This window comes from Mus caroli, unplaced genomic scaffold (assembly GCF_978045245.1).
Source record: "Mus caroli unplaced genomic scaffold, Mus_caroli_1 scaffold_7, whole genome shotgun sequence".
NCBI lineage: Eukaryota > Metazoa > Chordata > Mammalia > Rodentia > Muridae > Mus > Mus caroli.
Window position 1 is genome coordinate 19,840,655 of NW_028227262.1, and position 24,153 is coordinate 19,864,807.

The 24,153-nt window shown below is 40.3% G+C and overlaps 1 protein-coding gene and 1 non-coding gene across 2 annotated transcripts; both read right to left on the reverse strand.

Annotated features, from left to right (window-relative positions):
• Positions 1-1,619: 1,619 nt before the first annotated feature.
• On the reverse strand, positions 1,620-7,781 carry LOC110296163 (C-type lectin domain family 2 member D-like). The gene is made up of 5 exons (XM_021164729.3): positions 7,645-7,781; positions 5,191-5,316; positions 4,087-4,265; positions 3,502-3,608; positions 1,620-2,525 (listed from the first exon to the last, which is right to left on the reverse strand). Exons 1-5 carry the CDS (start codon positions 7,709-7,711, stop codon positions 2,381-2,383), a joined length of 624 nt encoding a protein of 207 aa, XP_021020388.1. The 5' UTR covers positions 7,712-7,781; the 3' UTR covers positions 1,620-2,380.
• Positions 7,782-13,936: 6,155 nt separating this feature from the next.
• On the reverse strand, positions 13,937-13,999 carry LOC115031358 (U7 small nuclear RNA). The gene has a single exon (XR_003836999.1). It is a non-coding gene; the product is annotated as a U7 small nuclear RNA (small nuclear RNA).
• Between the last annotated feature and the right edge of the window lie 10,154 nt (positions 14,000-24,153).

Here is a 24,153-nt window from a genome sequence, read left to right on the forward strand (position 1 = left end):
CATAACAACAAAAAGAACAGGCAGTAACAATCACTTTTCCTTAATACCTCTTAATATCAATGGACTCAATTCCCCAGTACAAAGACATAGACTAACAGACTGGACATGTAAATAGGACTCAGCATTTTGATGCATACAGGAAACTCATCTCAGTGACAAAGACAGACACTACCTCAGAGTAAAAGGTTGCAAAACAATTTTCCAAGCAAATGGCCCCAAGAAACAAGATGGAGTAGCCATGCTAATATCGAATAAAATCGACTGTGAGTTTGAGGCCAGCCTATTCCACATAGTAAGACTGTCTCAAAAGGAAAAAGAAGAAAGAGAAAGAAAGAGAGAGAGAGACAGAGAGAGAGAGAGAGAGAGAGAGAGAGAGAGAGAGAGAGAGAGAGAGAGAGAGAGGAAGGAAGGAAGGAAGGAAGGAAGGAAGGAAGGAAGGAAGGAAGGAAGGAAGGAAGGAAGGAAGGAAGGAAGGAAGGAAAAGTTTCTATATACTATTATGATTCATTAAACTAGTAATAAATTCATATATACACAGAGAGAGAGAGAGAGAGAGAGAGAGAGAGAGAGAGAGAGACTGTTTTGAACAGCTCACTGACATTTTGGAGATAGATCCCTTAGAAGGGCCAATGCTCATGAAAAGTTGCTGTTCCTTTTAGCATTATTTCCAGAGAGCAATGGAAGGAAACTTACCATGTAGTTAATATAAATATCAGATAAGGACACTGGCAAGACATTTCCCTGGGTAATCTGAATCATAGGAATTAATATTAGTACACCTATTTCTTTGAGTCTACTGTGTACAATATTACTGGGTTAGCTAAGTTCATAGGCCTATCACATTTCTTCTGTAAATAAGAGCAAACAATCTAATGGTATAAAACACTTATTTCTCTGAACCATCCCGGGGAACATAGTCTACCTTTCTATTGGATGTAGGAAGTAAAATTAATTAGAAGTAAAGAGTGTTATTAGGACTAATTGGGGGGGCTGAGAAAGTCATTTTCAGAGTGAAATATGCTTTCATTCATCTAATAAATAATAAAGCCTGGCTTTAAAATAAAGACAATACATTACTCAAAATGTATGTGTGGTTAGAGGCATTAGACCTGATTCAATTCCCAGCACCCACATGGGAGCCACAACTGCCTGTCACTCCAGTTTCAAAGGATGTGGCACCCTTACACAGACACACATGCAGGCATAGCATCAACGCATATTTAAAAATGTTCTTGGTCTTTAATAATAAGCAGAATGGCTGGTGTGGTGACACACACTGTGACCCCAGCTACTTAAGGAGGGTCACAGATTTAGGCAAGAGCTTATTAAAAAATGTTACAAAAACTGCAGGGATACATGCTACTTTTGCAAAGCTTGATCAGCAGTGCCAATAAAAGGGAGACAAGAAGACTGGAAAGATGGCTCAGCAGTTAGGGGCACTTGCTCTTGATCTGTTTCCAGCATCAACATCACCACTCACAGTAAGCAGGGAGCTGATCCCTTCTGGTCCTGTCTGATCTCTGCCTGAGCTGTCTCTGCTTGTCTGCTCAGAACAGGTGGGGCAAATATATACCAACATACAAGCAATAAGCATAAATGAAGTCCGTACAAATGTAGTGTTTTGGTTTTATTTTTTTATTAATTTCCCTTCCCCCCCCCATGTCCCCCTCCCCTCCCCTTCCCCCATTTCTCCATCTCTTTCTCCTCAGCGACCTGGTCTTTAAAAAGACCAAGAGAGAGAAGAAAGGATGAAGAGTTCAAGAGAGACTTTTTAGCCTGTTATTTCGTCCTTTTTGGGACTCATCAGTATGGGGTAGCTAACTCTATAAGATTTTAAATACTTTTTTTAAAGGCCCAATAGTATACATGCTAGTGTAAAATTAAGTATTAAATGCTTAAGGAGTTTGACTCACATTTGATGTGAAAAAAATCCAATAAAATGGTGAAATTAAAGTGGCATATTTTTATAAAATGTATTACTCTTAGAACAGGATAAGTAACTAATTATAATTATACTTAGAACAGTATAATTGGAAATTTGACTATTGAAAATTAGAGATACATTTTGCCAATGTCCCTCATGTTTTAAATTGCAGAGTATAAAGTACAGTGTAGCTGTTTTCACACACCTCAGAAGAGGACATCAGATCTCATTAGGGATGTTTGTGAGCCACCATGTGGTTGCTCAGATGTGAACTCAGGACCCTCGGAAGAGTAGTCAGTGATCTTAACCACTGAACAATCTCTGCATGACATGAAATGATGGTTTTCATTTCTGATGTTAAGAAATATTCTCAATCTGGTTTGATAGCACTGTGGGACCATAGGGGAAAGAGTAGCACCCATAGATAACAGGCTAAAAAGCATCTCTTGGTAAATGCTAGGAAGGAAAAAAAGGAGTTTGGCAGTGGAGGCTATAGCTGTTGAGCTTGCTACAGATCCACATCCGTGGTGAATAGATCCTGTTAGTGCTGATCCCGTTGTTGTTCAGGTAGGCATATCTTTCCTCTCCCCGGATGAGAGTCCTGAAAAGAAACCAAAAACAGTAAGCCTGCAGAGCCCAGAACTGCATTTGCTCCTGAAATGAGATCTCACCAGTCTCCACTGCTTTTTGGTAATATGAATCAAAGAGTCCCTGAGGAATCACCTGCACTAGTTTCATACCTACTGTCTCACATCCTCAGGATTTGTACACCACTCTTTTGTCATTTGTCCATGGGGAATCCTGTAATGTGTGTACAAGGCATTGGGCTGCTGCTTGCTGCCATGTTCAAATGAACTGCAGCCATGAGTGACCACACTAAGAGTGATTTTCAATTCTGTTTTTAGGCATTTTATATATGGGGATGCCCACTTAGTAAATTGCTCTAAGGGCTTCAATGATGGATGTGACTGAGTCTGTGATTTACCATCCCAGTAAAACAGCTCAAACCCGAGGACTGTTTTGGGTGCTCAGTGATGACAAGACATTAGAGGAGGTTCCAAATATGCTTAGAGTCTCTGCTTTCCCAAACAGGTGCAGCCATGCAAACAGTGGAGTGCTGAATCTCAGGCTTGCAGATTCTGCAGTGGCTTTCTGGGGCTTCAGAGCCCCCACTGCCCATCTAAGGCTCTGTCTATATCCCTCACAGGACATTTATCAACAACAGAAATGTTTAAGTTGGAGCCAGAACAAACAATAGCTACTGCCAGACACCATCATTATGGTAAATATTTTGAGTATAATGACATGATGTAAAGGTTTTGAAAATGAAGGCCAATAAACAGGAAAACCTGCAAAGGATTTAAGTTTGTGGGTATGTAGAGCTTTCTGGGGATTGGCTATTGAATGTAAAAGCACTCTCTACCTCTGAGCCACACCTCCAGCCCAAGGGTTCTTTTTTGTCTTCCTTCCCAGTACAGTTGGCTTCACATGACATTGACTTTCATCTCTGATAGCCACGACACACACATATCAGAACACATGAACATAATAGAAGGAAAAACATTGTGAAAACCTACATGTTGTTATACTCAGTGTTGTCTGTCCACTTCCAAGGGCTCTCTGACGACTCTCTGTGCAGGCCAATCCAGCAATCAAAATTCCCCTTGTATCTCATTAGAAAATCCTGTCATAAAACACAAAAAGCTAAGAATACATGTGTCTCTTTGTTTCAGATGATCCTGGAGTCTCTCCACTCCACACCTTTCTCTAGAGATAACAGGAGGGTGTAACTGAGGGTCACATTCCTCTGTGGCCTGGACAGTTCTGGGTTAACCTCCCACTGCAGTTATTATCAGTTGTCTCCTTCTGTACCCAACATATGCCAGCATATGGGAAAACACTCATGGCCATCAGGTGTCTCAGTAAAATGGCATATCTGACCTTCCAGCTGACTATGAGCACTTCATGAGAGAATGTTTCTTGACTGTCTCAGGGCTCCAGTCAGAATTCAAGCATCAGCAAATGGCGCACACTCACATTCCCTATGTCTCCCTGTGCTTGGGATGGGATCCTTCCTCAGGCCTCATCCGTAACTCTCTATCTCAAGGCAATATAATATTCAACAGAACAGACAGACAAACCAATCCCTGCCCATTGCTTACCAGCTCCTCCTTGTTGTCAAATCGAGCTAGTTGAGCCTCTTGTGCCATGCAGAAGTTCTGGGCAAATGTCCAGTTTCTTGAGTTTTCAGAAAAATAAAAACATTTATTTCCAACTCCAATCCACTTTTTCGGGCAAGCAGCATAGGCATTGTTTACTGTGATCTCTTCTGTCTTTTTTGCTAAAATGTAGAGAATACAATGAATCATGACAAGCAGGTCTTCTTTCTTTTTGGCACACCCTCCTGAGCTCAGCTGTGAGGTTTGAATCTGATGGTAGCTCTCCTAACTGATCTGTAGGAATCCTCTCCTGAGCATGATGGGCCTTTAACTAAAGGCCTCCCACCTTGGCCCTGTGTCCAATTCTCTCTCAGGTACTCACTGTCAATAGGGCTCCCAGGAAGTGCACTTCTATAACAGCATCACTTTCTGAGCTTTGGATGACCCTTTACTACATTAGGGATTGCTACAGCAGCAAGCACTCTGTAGGGACACCTACTGACACCCAGCCTGATAACTGAGATTGCTGTGAGAACTTTTGGGTAGGTAGTCTATACGGTGCAGACACGTTGCACTAAAGGATGACTTCAAATACTTAAGAGGACAGTGCAAGATTGTATTGCACTATTCTGATATTGTGGTAATAAAATCCTATAAATTTCTTACTTCAGAAACTTTCCATTTAATACTTTGAAAATTCAGTTTAGCCTGGTAACTAAACTAGGTCATGGTGGGAGGCACTGTATCTTCCTGGCCATATTACTCTTCCCTGTCCTCACCTTTGAGGTTCCTACTTTGAAATTTCCTCTCATTATTCTCTGCCTTGAACAGTTCCCCAAGGAGATTTATGTCCCTGACATCTCAGTTGAGAGCTTACTGAATGTCATCTTCTCACAGATGCCAAGCCAAGACTCCTGTGTAAACCACAGACTGTGTGTTCCTTCACTGCACCTTCCAGCTGGAACCTAAGTTCCCAGAGAACAGGAATTTCCAGTGTGATTTCTCCAGAGCCCTTCCCACAATATCTGGGTCACAGTGGTCAGTAAGTATAACTGACCATGTGAATGTGGACAAAGTGTCACATAATTTGGAGAATAAGTCACTTACCTGACAAACCAACAGAAAGAGCAACTATAGCTACAATGAGGACCATGAACATTCCATAGCAGGCATAAAGCTTAGCAGGAGACTCAGGGGAGATGGTTACGAGACTTTTTCCTTGGAGAATTTTACCTGAAAATATAAATATGAGAATACCAATCTCAAAAAATATTTAAAGAAAAAGAATTATCTGTAGATTTGGCTTGTATTCACCCATTGCAAACCCCTTTAGAGAAGGTCCTGGTCTATAAATGGTGTCTATGGCTCACAGAAGATCAGAGGAAAGGGAAACATGGAGTCTTCTAGTCATTGAACTAAGGGCCAGTGAAGAAGCAAGAAACAGAAAGAGTAAAGGTCAGGTTGAAAGCAAACAACAACCAAGCTATCCATAGATTTTGTTCCATAAGAATAGACTGGCTAGGACTGAGAACAACACTGAGTGCCAAGGATGGGGACAGACTGGGATCAGCAGGAGACTGCAGAGATGGCTGAGGAGTTGAGATCAATTGTTGCTCTTCTAGAGGACAGGAGTTAGCTCCTAAATACCAGCTCCTAAAGGGGCAGCTCATAACCACCTGTGTAACTCCTGCTCCAGTCAATGAGACAAACAAGTTGGTACACTTTTATATTTCCAGTGCCAGGGAGGCAGAAGCTGGAGTCAGGAGTACAAGGCTAGCCTTGGCTACATTGGAAGTTTGAACTCAACCCGGACTATGTAAAGATCAGTCTCAGAGAACCTAGTCAGTAAATAAATTAATAAAGGCACATAAATGTAATAGAACACATTGACATAACTAATGGATAAAAATATGGGAACATTTTAACAAGCTTACCAAAATCATGTGAAAAAAATAATATTAGTCTAGAATAACAAGAACTCTTAGCAAGTTAGGAATTGAAGGAACACATTTATGGTTATTGGGCATTTCAAAAAATCAGAATGGTAATTTTATTTACTTAGAGTTTTACACCAGCATTTCTTATATGATATTAAGAGTAAGATTTACAGATAATCCTTTGTGTTTACACCAGTATAATTCTGATACTGTCTGTTTCCTTCTGATATGTAAACAGGAATTTTGCTGTATACACACAGATCTCCTTCTAAATTCGAATGTGTTCCATAGCACAATTTGAACATAACTTTCCTGTCTTTATTTAAAAGCAATGTTGGAAATGATCTCTCAAAAACCCAAAGAAATGAAATATTGCTGGCCTGGTTTTTAGCTTAATTAAAAACTGTTTCAATGATAAAATAAGCTACAGCTTCAAAGGAGTGAAGTTGTGAAATGCCTGCAGCTAGCTATGCAACAGCTGCACTTGAGACAGGAGCTCCACATTCACAAGACAGGCTTCAAAATGCCTGCAGCTAGCTATACAACAGCTGCACTTGAGACAGGAGCTCCACATTCTCAGGAAATGTTTCCAATGGCTAAATATTTGAGTATTTGATTTTAAAAAGTCAACCCTGCTGAGGCAGAGGGAGCAGGAGTTCCAGGCCAGCTTGGGGTAAAGTATGAGACTTTGCCAAAGAATCAATCAATCAATCAGTCAGTCATCATCATCCTCAGTAATAATTTATTATTATTATTATTATTATTATTATTATTATTATTACAGAATACTTGGTTTAAGTGATAAGCATTAGCATTTGTTGGGAATTTTGTATTTTGATAAATGTCAATCTTATTTTCTCAAACTTCAGTATTCTTTCCACAAATTAAAAAAAAATTAATGTGAATAAACAGGAATGAGGGGGAAAAGGAAGATAAAGGAACACAATATAATGAAGCATAGATAGTTTGAAACACAAGAAACACAATTTTGCTTCCTTTCTGAAGAATGAAGTAGGAAACCCCATTATATTCTTTTTCTGTAACTTATCAAGAGCTCAAAACAGAAAGGATTTGGTCCTGGGTAGGTTCAGCCCCCCTCCCCCCAACCCACCCCAAGCCACCTCCTTACAATTCTATTTTAATTACAATGGATCTGCAAAATACGAGCCCCAAGCTTCCCAGGCAACTTCTGCAACTATGCACATTGCAAAGCTGTTGTCTGAGTTTCCTTCACTCAGGGACTTGTAAAGCAAACGTTTACTTCAGCAATTTGAAGTGATCCACCAGACTGTAACTTACCAGATCCCTGGGAAGAGTGGACTAGCAAGCTAAGTACAAATAAAGAACGCTGTGGCTACAGCTCTGGCAGTTAGAAGGTGACTCACTGCTCATTTCTCTTGCCTGAGAACTATTCGAGTATTGTATGCTCCAATAGAATAACTATTGTAACAACCTCATAGCTAATCCCGTCTGCATTCTCCTGCTCTGCAGACCCACAGTGACAGGCTCACAGGCACCCTTCTGTTTTTATTCTTTTGTTCAAGGTTCAACTCTTTTGCCTTCCTGCCCTGTTTGAAACTCCTCTCTGCCCCTCCCATTGGTTCAAATACTATTGAATACTTACCCACTTCTACCTCCTGCGGGCTGCCTGTGGGACTAAGCATAGGTAGGGAAGCCTTTGTGACATTCATCTCAGAGCTGAGAAGCTGAGTTTCCACTACAGGATTGAAACTTGAAAGCTGAGAGGCACAAATACATGGGGAGGTTTCAGTATTTAGGTAATCCTGTAGCTCCTCCTTTCTGTACACTCACACACACTTGGTTGGCTCAGGGCAAGGCATTGAGAAATGTGGGAAAGGCATTTCAAGGTCAGGAGCCTCACTGGCGCCATCTGGAGATTGACTTTCCTGTTTGCTTCTGGTTTACTTTGTGTTTCGTTTCTCTTTCAGCACACTCTTTTAGAAACATAACTCAAGCTGACCTTACTGAGGTCACAGGGATTTTCTTTTCTCTTTTTTTTTTTTTTAATATTTTTTATTAGGTATTTTCCTCATTTACATTTCCAATGCTATTCCAAAAGTCCCCCATACCCTCCCCCCCACTCCCCTACCCACCCACTCCCACTTTTTGGCCCTGGCATTCTCCTGTACTAGGGCATATAAAGTTTGCAAGTCCAATGGGACTCTCTTTCCAGTGATGGCCGACTAGGCCATCTTTTGATACATATGCAGCTAGAGTCAAGAGCTCTGGGGTACTGGTTAGTTCATAATGATGTTGCACCTATAGGGTTGCAGATTCTTTAGCTCCCTGGGTACTTTCTCTAGCTCCTTCATTGGGGACCTTGTGCTCTGTCCAATGAATGACTGTGAGCATCTACTTCTGTATCTGCCAGGCACTGACAAAGGCCCTCTGGAGACAGCTATAGCAGGCTCTTGTTGGCATCTGCCTAGTGTCTGGGTTTGGAGTTGTTTATGGAATGGATCCCCAAGTGGGGCAGTCTCTGGCAGTCTCTTCCTTCAGGATCTGCTCCAAACTTGGTCTCTGTAACTCCTTCCATGGGTATTTTGTTCACCCTTCTAAAAAGGATTCTGAGCTTCTGGGCTAATGTCCACTTACCAGTGAGTGCATATCATGTGTGGTCTTTCCTGATTGGGTTACCTTACTCAAGATGATATCCTCCAGATCCATCCATTTGTCTAAGAATTTCATGAATTCATTGTTTTTAACAGCTTTGTATCTCTTATCCTTTCTTATCACAGGCCTGCAACAGTTCTGGGAAACAGAGAACCCTGGGGAGACTTCTGGCCTGGATTGGGGAGCTATTTCACCAGCATCACAGGGACATTTAGGCAGGAAGACTACACTGTGTGATAAAGTAAAGGTGTCACTGTGTGACATGAGTACCAGCCATTTATCCTGACCCACATAAGGCACACTGTGGGCCTGACTGACTCAGCTTCATATGAGAGTCAGTATTTGTTTCTGGGCTGGTTATCTGTACTTCCCAGTGTGGGATGTTGACCATAGGGACAGGAAGAAGTGGAATGACAGCAAGGGCAAAGTCCTGTGACACTGAAAGTACTCTTCAAGTCTATTTTTTAAAAGGCAGGAAGACAGAGAGCTTTGTGATATTGTAGTCACCATAATTTCACATCTCCAGGCAGGTCAGAGGTTTATCCTTAAGCTGACGTTTCCCCTTAAAGGGCCTTTTCTACCACTGTAGCAATTTCAAATTTAACCCAGTGCAGCAGTTTCTCCTAGACTCTTGGAAGCTATAACAAATCAGTGGTGTTGAGATCCAACTTTATTCAAAAAAACCAAACAGATTTTACTGAGTAATAAATAATGATATCCAATAGTCACATTCAACTATTTGAAACATTGGATAGTTACCCATTTGGCCCATTAAAAAACTACTTTATTTCTTGAGCGGGGCATATCTATGCCACAGCATATGTGTAGGAGTCTGTCCTCTCCTGCTGCCCTGTTCTCCTGTGATCCAGGCCAGATGGTCAGGATTATGTGGCAAGAGCTTTTAAGCCCTGAGTCCATCTCCATTGAAAAAATACAACTGTAACTTACTTATTATTTTGTCTTGGTTATAGTTTTGAAAGAAAGCTGTCAACTCTTTTTTTTTATTACATATTTTCCTCAATTACATTTCCAATGCTATCCCAAAAGTCCCCCACACCCTGCCCCCCACTTCCCTACCCACCCATTCCCATTTTTTTGGCCCTGGCATTCCCCTGTACTGGGGCATATAAAGTTTGCATGTCCAATAGGCCTCTCTTTCCAGCAATGGCTGACTAGGCCATCTTTTGATACATATGCAGCTAGAGTCAAGAGCTCCGGGGTACTGGTTAGTTGATAATGTTGCACCTACATGGTTGCAGATCTCTTTAGCTCCTTGGATACTTTCTCTAGCTCCTCCATTGGGGGCCCTGTGATCTATCCAATAGCTGACTGAGAGCATCCACTTTTGTGTTTGCTAGGCCCCGGCCTAGTCTCACAAGAGACAGCTATATCAGGGTTCTTGCAGCAAATGCTTGCTAGTGTATGCAATGCTGTCATTGTTTGGAGGCTAATTATGGGATGGATCCCTGGATATTGCAGCCTCTAGATGGTCCATCCTTTTCTTTCAGCTCCAAACTTTGTCTCTGTAATCCTTTCATGGGTGATTGTTTCCAATTCTAAGAAGGGGCAAAGTGTCCACACTTTGGTCTTTGTTCTTCTTCAGTTTCATGTGTTTTGCAAATAGTATCTTATATCTTGGGTATCCTAAGTTTCTGGGCTAATATCCACTTATCAGTGAGTACATATCATTTGAGTTCTTTTGTGATTGTGTTACCTCATCGGCTGCTGTCAACTCTTTAACGTATGCAAATATAGGAGTATTTCTTTATAAAATATTAGCACTTTTTCAACTTCTGAGTAGAAACTACTTTTTCAAAACTAGGACTTCCTAGATCAGCAGTTAGAATTCCCCTGGGTTCTGTTCCTGGGAACCACACTGTGTAGCTCATAACTGCCTATAACTCCAGCTGCAGAGGATGTGTTGCCTCTGCTGTCTGAAGGCACCCACATACACATACACATAAATCAGAAAGAAAGAAAGAAAGAAAGAAAGAAAGAAAGAAAGAAAGAAAGAAAGAAAGAAAGAAAGAAAGAAAGAAGAGAGGGAAGGAGTAAGAAAGGGAGGGAAGGAAGGGGAGGGGAGGAGAGGAGAGGGGAGAAGAGAGAGAGAAAGAAAAGGAGGGAGGGAGGGAGAAAGAGGAAAAAGTGAGAGGGGAAGAGAGAAAGAGAATACCTGGCGTAAGTTAATTCATCTTGGAAACATGTTGAATATCTTTTCCTCAGAAGAAAGATATTGTTCTCTGTAGTTTTAAAGACAGATTCTCACTGCATCTGGAGCTCACAGATTAAGTTAGGCTAACTGACCAGCAAATTCCAAGGATCCACTAGTCTCTACCTATCTGAAACTGAGTTTACAGCTCATGTTACCAGGCCCAGCTTTCTTATGTAGGTAAAGAGGGACAGAATTCATATTCTCACACTTATGTGGCAAGCACTTCTCTGACAGAGCCATCTTCCCAGGCTCTGAAGATGATCCTTACGAATGAAATATGATCTTTGCCTTTTGAAAGAAATAGTTGTGTGCAAAAGCTGTTAGCACCTATTTCAAGAACTGGCCCCAGTCTCCATTCCTGCTTGCCAACATAGTGAATGGATCTAAAACTTGTGTGAAAAGTGACATCTTATGTGAAGTGCTAGGATTATGGTAATAGGGCTGGTTAAAGAATAAAAACTTGGAAGGACATGGAGACACAACACCTCAATCTAGGCACTGGAGAGGTAGAGATGAGAGGTGTCACCTGTACTTTACAAATGGGAACAGAAGTGGTTAATAGATAATAAGGTGACCTCTGCACTATCTGAATGACCACAACCACACCAGATCCTTCCCAGACCCTGAAGATGTCACATGTAGTCAATATGGAAAACCAACCTTTATGAAAGAACTCACAAGTCCTTTGCAAAGAGTTCAATGTTGTCATGTCTTAAGCTTTATTGTGCATGAAGGGTTGAGGTAATTGCCACTAGAAAATGTTTGTCTAAAATTGGGGTGTGTTTAAATATGCCTAAAATAATCTTCCTGGTGTCAGACTCTATAAGTCTGAATCATCACCAGCTACTGAGTTATGCTAAACTAGACCTTCATGCTTCACATGAATGGTTATTCTACTGCTCATGGTGGTCACAGAAAACCCACACTTGGTTTCTCTAATAATCATAATCATAACAATTACAAAATATTCATCTCTACTTTTCTTTAGAATAATCTTACCTTCATGAGGCATACTGATCAAACAATGGAGCCCAGAGCTGACAGACTTGAAAAAACACTGAAAGTAACTATTTCCATTTTAAATGGCAAGTTGATATTTCTCTGACAACTAAACCAGAGTCCATGTCACCAAACAGAAAACAGACCAGTAAGTCAACATCAGACTTAATGTTAAATCAACACAGGTGTGGGCTGGTTGTTGGCCATGGTAAATAGGACACATCAAATGCTATGGCAAAATAAGGTTATCTACTCACTGTCAGTCCATATATAAACAGCTAACATCCATTCACATATGTTTCCAATATAGTGAAAATTAATCACATAAAATTACAAGTCCTGTTAGAAATGGATATCAATGAGTTTTCTGAACATACAATTTAATCTGTTACCTTTTGTACCATTTTAATAATACTTAAAAATAAACACTTGAACCTGCTGAGAATATCTTGCAATGTCTTCTTTTATTCTTTATAGTTTATGTCACCAAAACGAGCTCCTTATAAGAAAATCCTTGATATGAAATGCGTGCTGGAGAGATAGCCAAGCTCTTAAAGGCTAAAGCTCCCAACCAAAAGGAGTAGGTTCAGTTCTCAGCACTCATGCTTGTCTCTCCAGCTGCCTCTTTGCCGGACAGCCTGGTAGATATCAAATAAACAAACTTATACACAAATAAAAAATCAACAAATTAGTATATAAGCATGTACATCCATGATGCAATAAGGATTATTTGCATAATACATTTATTATGGTGGTATACATGTTAGATCAGAACTGGCAGGCTGTCCTTTAATCAGAACAAAGAAGGACAGCAGTTCCCTACAGAAGTAAAGACCAAGTGCCCAGGCATAGGGGACTGGGGCTTTTTAGGGCAAAGAGGGAACTTCTGGAGAGGAAAGTTTTATCATTAGATGTGTTCTTTACCATCAGGGATGGATGATAGCAACTGGTATTCTGTTACTACATTTTCTTGTAGGGCAGGTTTTCTCATGGTTTTGCTGAGACTGGAGATTTTTTTTTCTCATCTGAGATTTCTTGTACTAGGTTATCACCTTTCATTTCAGATTCTCAGAACAGATAAAAGGAAGTGGATAATCTGTCCTCTCATTGGTGCTTTTTGTGGGAGAGGAATAATGGAGTGAGACAGGTTGGTTCTGACCTAGGGCCTAAGGGTCCATAGGTCAGATTGACTTTATGCAAGCAGGAGTAGAATTTTAACCAAAAGAACTGTTTGGATCCAGTGACTACTGCCATGTACTTTTGGAAAAATCTTTGAGTTGATTAGACAGAGTGATTTACTTAGTAAGATGAAACCAAAGTGGAGAACCTAGCCAAGGTAGCCATTGTCACAGTGAGGTCCTAGTGATAGCAGTGATTTAGTCCAGAAGGAACTTCATTACAAAGTTTAAAAGGCAGGATGAATACTTAAGGATGAAAGGAGTGATGAAGGGGAGGAGCCTGAGTGGAAAGAAATCCAAAGCTCATTCATAGGAGGAGACTTGTTATTGGGTGGGTTTTTTTTTCCTCCTCTGACATATAAGTCTTTGGCCCTTAAGTCTCAAGCCAGTTTAGATTTGTTGGTGCAGAAAAAAACATTGTTCGTAGCTGAGGACCCAAAATCCCACGGCTAGCATTAGTCAATGGACATAGTCCTCATCAATTTTCAATTATTGCATCAACTAAAAATTGATCTGAAATTTCTTTAAGGTTGTCTGATAGCTGGTGAGACAAGGGTTAACTGATTCAAAGAAGCCATCACTCCAGATGTCTTAGTTCTGCACAGCTAGCTGGATGAAAGCATAGCACACAAGTTATAAATAGTATTCAGCACTTTGTAATGGTAATAAACACATTATTATTGGCTTATACTGCATTGCTAAGGATGAGCCTCCAAGAGGGGGAGCCTGAGAAAGAATGTTTGGGAGCAGTAGAAGAAACAACTTAAAGTCAGTGATGGGTGCAAGCTGACAGTTCTGTAGTCTGCTTGAGACAGCTCTGTAGATAGATTTCTATTTGAGATATCTTTCTGCTTGAAACAGCTGTTTGCTTAAGAAAGATCTCTAAATAGCTTTTGGGTTTTCCAAAAAAAGTCAGAAAACCTGATAGAAAAATTCTAAAAGAGATGTTATCTCTCGAATCAGCTCTTTCTAGGTAGCTCTCTCTTGTGCACCAAAGCCCAGTCTTTTATTTATATATCAATTCAGTCATTTACCCCAGGTTCTCTTTTGATTATCCCACAAATCATTATTTTATGACCTTAGCTGCTTGATTCTTTTAAAAGAACTGAAACTCACTCTGTCCCAGGCTAGCACTGAACTCAAAAATCTGCCTGCCTTTGTAAATACATGCAATAAGCTTAGCTGGGTGGAATCTTGTCCTGAGATCACTACTCCCTAAATCTCTTTATCTCCTTCCTTAATATCTTTCTGATAAACTGGTTCATCAGTTCAGTTGCCTCTGTTCTTTTAGATCTGTGAAGCCCCTCATACAATTCTTATTGCACCATATATTTTACATAGTTGAGAAATCATGTCTAGATATTCTTGAACCCATGTTTTAAAAGCTCTTTCCCATAACCTTAAGGGATGCCCTAAAGGTCTCAGCATCACAAAGATACATTTTCACTTCCCAGATTTGTGCTGGCTCTGATTATCATGGAGTCATTATCCTTGGCAGAGAGGACATTCCCGAAGGAGGAGCATAAAGTAAAATATATTCATTATTATACAAACAAGCCTTATACCTACAGCAACAGTCAACACTCTTTTAACCCATGCCCTGCTGGCTCTGATCCAGGGGCTGGATATATGTCAAAAATCTCTTCTGCAGCCATTCAGGACCTGGCACTGTATATATGTATATATACATGTACATGTATGCATATATATATTATACACAGTAAGTACATTACATATATATATATATATATCACAACTAAATTAATAGATGAATACACACACAATAGTGTGTGTGTATGTATATATATACATATATACACACTGTATATACATATAGTATATACATATTGTGTGAGCTCGATGTGGCTGCTATGCCTTCAGTAGCCTATGTCTCATAACCATTGTGCCTCAATCATAGCAATAAGGCAATATAAGTAACAAACTTATGTTATCTAGAGGTAAGAAGTACACTCTGCCCTGCCTTGATAGATTGAATTCCTTATAAAAATGTGCATCCAAATAGATCTTTCCCCTAGCTGTTTCTGACAGCTATTTTGTCAGAGCAATGAGTTGGGAAACTAATGTATCATCTTACTGCATTTTTCACTCACTAAGGTGCTGAAATCTTTTTCCAGTTTCTAGTCTGTATGGGAGAGCTTTGTGTTTCTCACCAAGGAATATGGTGCTACTGTTGGTGTTTCATGGATGTTCTTTATCAAGTTGAAGTCACTTCCAGATTCTGTTCTTAGTTTTCATCTATTAATTTGGTTGTGTTATTTTTTATTTTGGACAACTAGTATGTTAATCTGCATTAACTGATTTCATTTTTGCAGTTTTATGTTTTTAACTGACCCATAATGGTATACATACATGTGATGTGGTATCATGTTCCAGTACATGCACACAATGGGTAATGATCACATTAGGTCCCTACTCTATCACCCCATACATTCATTATTTCTTCATCATAAGAACATTCAAAATCTTCCAACTACACTGAACTTGCATACCTGGGAGAAATCCCACTTCGTCTTATTATATAATATGTGGATGTATAGTGAGACTGATTTTGCAGTACTTTGCTGAGGCCTTTTGTGTGTGTGTATTAGAATAATGATATAGTTTAACCTGGGGTGAGTCTTCAAACCTCTTTTAACCTAGATAATCCTCCACAGGTACATCTTTCTGTCTTGGGTCATTCTAGATTCTCTCAGGTTGAAAGTCAGGGTCAGGAGGGAGCCACAGAGCTTCTGAGGCAGCGCCCTTTTCGGGCTCCAGACATCCGACCCCCTCCCCAGCCAGAGGACAGGTGTCAACCTGACCCAGAAGGCTTTTGCCTCAGGAACGGCGGGAGCCATCTTGGCTCCGGGACTCCACCGAAAAGTTGTCTGCACAGGTGAGAGTGTGCACACAGAAGCTAACAGCTTCTGTGACATACCAAAGCAACACAGCTTCTGGGAAAGGTTCTGTTTTGGGCCTTCATCTTAGGCAGAAGGGAGGTCCGAACACCAGATATCTGTGCACCTTCCCTGTAAGAGGAGAGCTTGCCTGCAGAGAGTGCACTGAACACTGAAACTCAGAGGAGAGAGCTAGTCTCCCAGGTCTGCTAATAGAGGCTAACAGAATCACCAGAGGAACAATCTCTAAACAGAGACAACTATAACAACTAACTCCAGAGATTACCAGATGGTGAAAGGTAAACGTAAGAATCTTACTAACAGAAACCAAGACCACTCACTATCATCAGAACCCAGCACTCCCACTTTGCCCAGTCCAGGGCACCCCAACACACCCGAAAAGCTAAACCTGGATTTAAAAGCATATCTCATGATGAGGGTAGAGGATATCAAGAAGAACCTTAATAACTCACTTAAATACAGGAGAACACTGCTAAACAGGTACAAGACATTAAAAAGGAGGCACAAAAATCCCTTAAAGAATTGCAGGAAAACACAACCAAACAGGTGATGGAATTGAATAAAACCATCCAAGACCTAAAAAGGGAAGTAGACACAATAAACAAAACCCAAAGTGAGGCAATGCTGGAGATAGAAACCCTAGGAAAGAAATCTGGAACCATAGATGTGAGTATCAGCAACAGAATACAAGAGATGGAAGAGAGAATCTCAGGTGCAGAAGATTCCATAGAGAACATCAGCACAACAATCAAAGAAAATGGAAAAATGAAAAAAAGATCCTAACTCAAAACATCCAGGAAATCCAGGACACAATGAGAAGACCAAACCTACAGATAATAGGAGTAGATGAGAATGAAGATTTTCAACTCAAAGGACTAGCAAATATCTTCAACAAAATTATAGTAGAAAACTTCCCAAACCTAAAGAAAGAGATGCCCATGAACATACAAGAAGCCTACAGAACTCCAAATAGACTGGACAAGAAAAGAAATTCCTCCCGACACATAATAATCAGAACATCAAATGCACTAAATAAAGATAGAATATTAAAAGCAGTAAGGGAAAAGGGTCAAGAAACATATAAAGGCAAGCCTATCAGAATTACACCAAATTTTTCACCAGAGATTATGAAAGCAAGAAGAGCGTGGACAAATGTTATACACACACTAAGAGAACACAAATGCCAACCCAGGATACTATACCCAGCTAAAATTTCAATAACCTTAGATGGAGAAACAAAAGTATTCCATGACAGAACCAATTTCACACATTATCTTTCCACGAATCCAGCCCTTCAAAGGATAACAACAGAAAAAAACCAATACAAGGACGGAAACCACATCCTCGAAAAAGCAAGAAGGTAATCCCTCAACAAACTTAAAGAAGACCGCCACAAGAAAAAAAATCGCTAACTTTAACAACAAAATAAGAGGAAGCAACAATTACCTTTCCTTAATATCTCTTAATATCAATGGACTCGACTCCCCAATAAAAAGACATAGACTAAGAGACTGGCTACACAAAGAGGACCCAACATTTTGAGGCTTACAGGAAACTCATCTCAGAGAAAAAGATAGAGATTACCTCAGAATGAAAGGCTGGAAAACAATTTTCCAAGCAAATGGTAGGAAGAAACAAGCTGGAGTAGCCATTCTAATATCTAATAAAATCTACTTCCAAGCCAAAGTCATCAAAAATGACAAGGAGGGGCACTTCATACTCATCAAAGGTAAAATCCTCCAAGATGAACTATCAATTCTGAATATCTATGCTCCAAATACAAGGGCAGCCACATTCATTAAAGAAACTTTAGTAAAGCTCAAAGCACACACTGCACCTCACACAATAATAGTGGGAGACTTCAACACACTACTTTCACCAATGGACAGATCATGGAAACAAAAACTAAATAGGGACACAGTGAAACTAACAGAAGTTATGAAACAAATGGATCTGACAGATATCTACAGAACATTTTATCCTAAAACAAAAGGATATACCTTCTTCTCAGCACCTCATGGTACCTTCTCCAGAATTGACCACATAATTGGTCACAAAACGATCCTCAACATATACAAAAATCTTGAAATTGTCCCATGCATCCTATCAGATCACCATGGACTAAGGCTGATCTTCAATAACAAAATAAATAATAGAAAGCCAACATTCACGTGGACTGAACAACACTCTTCTCAATGATACCTTGGTCAAGGAAGGAATAAAGAAAGAAATTAAAGACTTTTTGGAGTTTAATGAAAATGAAGCCACAACATACCCAAATTTATGGGACACAATGAAAGCATTTCTAAGAGGAAAACTCATAGCTCTGAGTGCCTCCAAAAAGAAACTAGAGGGAGCACACTTTAGCAGCTTGACAACACACATAAAAGTTCTAGAACAAAAGGAAGCAAATTCACCCAAGAGGAGTAGAAGGCAGGAAATAAACAAAAACAGGGACGAAATCAACCAAGTGGAAACAAGAAGAACTATTCAAAGAATCAAACAATCGAGGAGCTGGTTCTTTGAGAAAATCAACAAAATACATAAACCCTTAGCCAGACACACTAAAGAGCACAGGGAAAGCATTCTAATTAACAAAATCAAAAATGAAAAGGGAGACATAACAGCAGATCCTGAAGAAATCCAAAACACCATCAGATCCTTCTACAAAAGGCTATACTCAACAATACTGGAAAACCTGGATGGAATGGACAAGTTTCTAGACAGATACCAGGTACCAAAGTTAAATCAAGATCAGGTTAATGATCTAAACAGTCCTATATCCCCTAAAGAAATAGAAGCAGTCATTAATAGTCTCCCAACCAAAAAAAGCCCAGGACCAGATGGGTTAAGTGCAGTGTTCTATCATACCTTCAAAGAACATCTAATTCCAGTTCTACAGAAACTATTCCACAAATTAGAAACAGAAGGTAGCCTACCCAACTCATTCTATGAAGCAACAATTTCTCTGATACCTAAACCACAAAAAGACCCAGCAAAGATAGAGAACTTCAGACCAATTTCCCTTATGAATATCTATGCAAAAATCCTCAATAAAGTTCTCACTAACCGAATCCAAGAACACATCAAAACAATCATCCATCCTGACCAAGTAGGTTTCATCCCAGGGATGCAGGGATGGTTCAATATACAGAAATCCATCAACGTAATCCAGAATATAAACAAACTCAAAGACAAAAACCACATAATCATCTCATTAGATGCAGAGAAAGCATTTGACAAAATCCAACACCCATTCATGATAAAAGTCTTGGAAAGATCAGGAATTCAAGGCCCATACCTAACCATGATAAAAGCAATCTACAGCAAACCGGTAGCCAACATCAAAGTAAATGATGAGAAGCTTGAAGCAATCCCACTAAAATCAGGGACTAGACAAGGCTGTCCACTCTCTCCCTACATATTCAACATTGTACCAGAAGTCCTAGCCAGAGCAATTTGAAAACAAAAGGAGATCAAGGGGATACAAATTGGAATAGAAGAAATCAAAATATCACTTTTTGCAGAGGATATGATAGTATATATAAGTGACCCTAAAAATTCCACCAGAGAACTCCTAAACCTGATAAAGAGCTTCAGTGAAGTAGCTGGATATAAAATTAACTCAAACAAGTCAATGGCCTTTCTCTACGAAAAGAATAAACAGGCTGAGAAAGATATTAGGGAAACAACACCCTTCTCAATAGTCACAAATAATATAAAATACCTTGGTGTGACTCTAACTAAGGAAGTGAAAGATCTGTATGATAAAAACTTCAAGTCTCTGAAGAAAGAAATTAAAGAAGATCTCAGAATATAGAAAGATTTCCCATGCTCATGGATTTGCAGGATCAACATTGTAAAAATGGCCATCTTGCCAAAAGCAATCTACAGATTCAATACAATCCCCATCAAAATTCCAACTCAATTCTTCAACGAATTAGAAACAGCAATCTGCAAATTCATCTGGAATAACAAAAAACCTAGGATAGCAAAAACTCTTCTCAAGGATAAAAGAACCTCTGGTGGAATCACCATGCCGGACCTAAAGCTCTACTTCAGAGCAATTGTGATAAAAACTGCATGGTACTGGTATATCGACAGAGAAGTAGATCAATGGAACAGAATTGAAGACCCAGAGATGAACCCACACACCTATGGTCATTTGATCTTTGACAAGGGAGCTAAAACCATCCAGTTGAAAAAAAGACAGCATTTTCAACAAATGGTACTGACACAACTGGCTGTTTTCATGTAGAAGAATGTGAAGTGATCCATTCCTATATCCTTGTACTAAGGTCAAAACTAAGTGGATTAAGGAACTCCACATAAAACCAGAGACACTGAAACTTATAGAGGAGAAAGTAGGGAAAAGCCTAGAAGATATGGGTACAGGGGAACAGTTCCTGAATAGAACAGCAATGGCTTGTCCAGTAAGATCGAGAATGGATACATGGGACCTCATAAAGTTGCAAAGCTTCTGCAAGGCAAAAGACACTGTCAACAAGACAAAAAGACCACCAACAGATTGGTAAAGGATCTTTACCTATCCTAAATCAGATAGGGGACTAATATCCAATATATATAAAAAACTCAAGAAGGTGGGCTCCAGAAAATCAAATAACCCCATTAAAAATGGGGCTCAGATCTGAACAAAGAATTCTCACCTGAGGAATACCGAATGGCTGAGAAGCACCTGAAAAAATGTTCAACATCCTTAATCATCAGGGAAATGCAAATCAAAACAACCCTGAGATTCCACCTCCCACCAGTCAGAATGGCTAAGATCAAAAATTCAGGTGACAGCAGATGATGTCGAGGATGTGGAGAAAGAGGAACACTCCTCCATTGTTGGTGGGATTGCAAGCTTGTACAACCACTATGGAAATCAGTCTGGTGGTTCCTCAGAAAATTGGACATAGTAATACCAGAGGATTCTGTAATACTTCTCCTGGGCATACATCCAAAAGATGTCCCAACCGGCAAGAAGGACACATGCTCCACTATGTTCATAGCAGCCTTATTTATAATAGCCAGAAGCTGGAAAGAACCCAGATGTCCCTCAACAGAGGAATGGATACAGAAAATGTGGTACATTTACACAATGGAGTACTACTCAGCTATTAAAAAGAATGAATTTATGAAATTGCTAACCAAATGGATGGACCTGGAGGGCATCATCCTGAGTGAGGTAACCCAATCACAAAGGAACTCACACAATATGTACTCACTGATAAGTGGATATTAGCCCTGAAACTTAGGATACCCAAGATATGAGATACAATTTGCTAAACGTATGAAACTCAAGAAGAATGAAGGCCAAAGTGTGGACACTTTGACCCTTCTTAAAATTGGGAACAAAACACCCATGGAAGGAGTTACAGAGACAATGTTTGGAGCTGTGACGAAAGGATGGACCATCTAGAGACTGCCATATCCGGGGATCCATCCCATAATCAGCTTCCAAACTCTGACACCATTGCACACACTAGCAAGATTTTGCTGAATGGACCCAGATATAGCTGTCTCTTGTGAGACTATGCCGGGGCCTGGCAAACACAGAATTGAATACTCACATTCAGCTATTGGATGGATCACAGGGCCCCCAATGGAGGAGCTAGAGAAATTACCCAAGGAGCTACAGGGATCTGCAACCTTATAGGTGGAACAACATTATGAACTAACCAGTACCCCTGAGCTCTTGACTCTAGCTGCATATGTATCAAAAGATGGCCTAGTCAGCCATTACTGGAAAGAGAGACCCATTGGACTTGCAAATTTTATATGCCCCAGTACAGGGGAATGTCAGGGCCACAAAGTGGAAATGTGGGTAGGGGAGTCGGTGGGAGAGGGTATGGGGGAATTTTGGGATAGCATTGGAAATGTAAATGAGGAAAATACCTAATTAAACAAAAAAGTCAGGGTTAACCATCTCAGTTGGAAAGATGGATCTCTTTCTCTTGTTACACAGACACTAAATGTCAGAGATGTCTGTCATCCAAATTTAGGTCAACCTCTATTCCATTCACCACTCTGCTGTGCAATTCCCGACAGTAACAAAGGGAACAGTTTATTTCCCTTTAACTGTATGAACTATGAAGATGTTACATAGCAAAAACTCATTTTGTAGAAAAGTGGCCATTCATAAAATCAAGTTCTTAAAATGCCTAGATGTTTGCAAGAATTCATAAGAATGGCATTAATAAGGTGAAAGCTACCAAACACTCACAGAACAAAGTCATTCTAGTGAGAAGGCCAGGCCGATTCCATGACAGGTTTCAAATAGGCAGTTAAGGAGGCTAGGCCTTAATCTGTTTCCAAGAACTGGACAATTCCAGGAAAGTCCAGCCTCAGAAGCTGCCCTGCCACCTGGTCTGAGGCAAGGACAATGGGTCAGCAGCAGTTTCCAGACCTCCCTAGCGGGTTTCCAGCACCCACTCCCAGGTAATAGAATGTCCTTAGAGATAGACCCAACACATTAGCATAGAAGTCATCTACCCTGGAACTCCCTAATGTGCTTTAAATTAGGACTGGAAGCTCACTTGGTTGTGTCTCTATCTTTGTGATGGGAAACCCCAGCATGCTGGACTTCTTGCAGAATAAAACACTCCTTGTGTTTACATACGATTTGAATCTTTTGGTGAATTATAGACCTATACACTAGTTTTCTTTATGTAGTAAACAGCATGACCAAAAGCAACCTGGGTATGAAAGGGTTTATTTAGCTTGTGTATTCAAATCCAGGCCATTAATGAGGCAAGCAAAGGCTGGAACTAAACCTGGATGCAGGAATTGAATTAGAAAACATGGAGGAGTGCTGCTTTACTGACTTGCTCCCCATGGTTTGCTCAGTCTTCTTTCCTATATAACCCAAGATCATCTGCTTAAGTGTGGCTCTGCCTCAAATGGGCTGTACCCTCCTACAATTATCATCAATCAAGAAACTGTTCTACAGATTTGCGTATAAGTCAGTCTGATGGAGACATTTTCTCAGATAAGGTTTCCTCTTCCCAGATGACAAAAATCCAAGCAGGACAAAAGTGTTGTGCAATAATATGCAACACAATATTGTTGCCTCACTTGAATATACATGCAATATTTCCCTTTTACCTCCTCACCCCAAACAGTCTCAATGTGGGGCACAAGATGGCCTGCAGCCTGCTGTGAAACCCAGGCTTGCCTGAAACTCATGGTAACACTTGTGCCTCATCATCTAGGAGCTGGGATCACAGTGATGAGCCACAATACCCAACTTGAAGTCTTTCATCAAGTGTCTGTAAAATAAATTGAATTACACCTATCCCTGCCTTGCTTTGAAATGAATGAGACTCCGACTATGATTTATTTATTTAGCCTTTGTGCGGTTACTGGGAGATTACCCCTAATCTAATTTTCTAATGCTTAGACTTCTAATTCCCCAGCTGTGCTCCCCAGATAATGGTTGGTTGAGTCTCCCTGGGTTATTTCTGCTCCAGCAGTTTGTCCTGGGGTGGGGGTGGCATTTCACTCAGGCATGAGCTCCTGGCCCATCATATCTAAAGGACACTTCGTATTCCTGCCATCTTCTTCCTCCTTCACTCTCCTTTCTTCTTTTCTTTTTCTCCTCATGGTCCCTACCTGCCATCTCCCAGCTAGGTAACTGTAAACTTGCCTACCTCTCCTCCTTTTGGTAATTGGCTGTAGCCACCTTTATTTAACAATTTTAAATTGGGGAGCAAAGTTTACACAACAAAAGCTGGTGTCTTGGGGCAACCAGATCTTGAGGGACAGAATTAGCATTTTAATGCACAGCAGCACAGGCCTACCCCCAACACATCTGCCACACAGGCCTACCCCCAACACATCTGCCACACAGACATACCCCAACACATCTGCCAGACCATGAGCATCACTGAACCATGACTAAGGCAGCGAAGTTCTTGCTGTCTTCAAAGTCTCAGAATTGGCTATATGGAAGAAGCAAAGATTAAGCATAATAAAACCAAAGATAGAATTACCATATGACCCTTCCTGCTCATATAGCCAGAGGACTTCACAGCCCACCACAGAGATACTTCCACACCCATGTTACAGACACTCTGTGAAAAATAATAAAGAAATGAGATCAGCCTAGCTATCCATCAATGGATGAATGAATCATGCAAACATTCTACACAGACACAGTAGAATTTTATTCATTCATATAAAAATGA

Excerpts from the sequence above, each read along its gene's own strand:
- LOC110296163 (XM_021164729.3), bottom strand. The coding sequence starts at position 7,711 with ATGAATGTCACAAAGGCTTCCCTACCTATGCTTAGTCCCACAGGCAGC. Across the intron at positions 3,609-4,086 it reads TTGACAACAAGGAGGAGCTG|GATTTTCTAATGAGATACAA; the intron begins GTAAGCAATGGG and ends GTTTTATGACAG. Across the intron at positions 2,526-3,501 it reads AACACTGAGTATAACAACAT|GACTCTCATCCGGGGAGAGG; the intron begins GTAGGTTTTCAC and ends GTTTCTTTTCAG.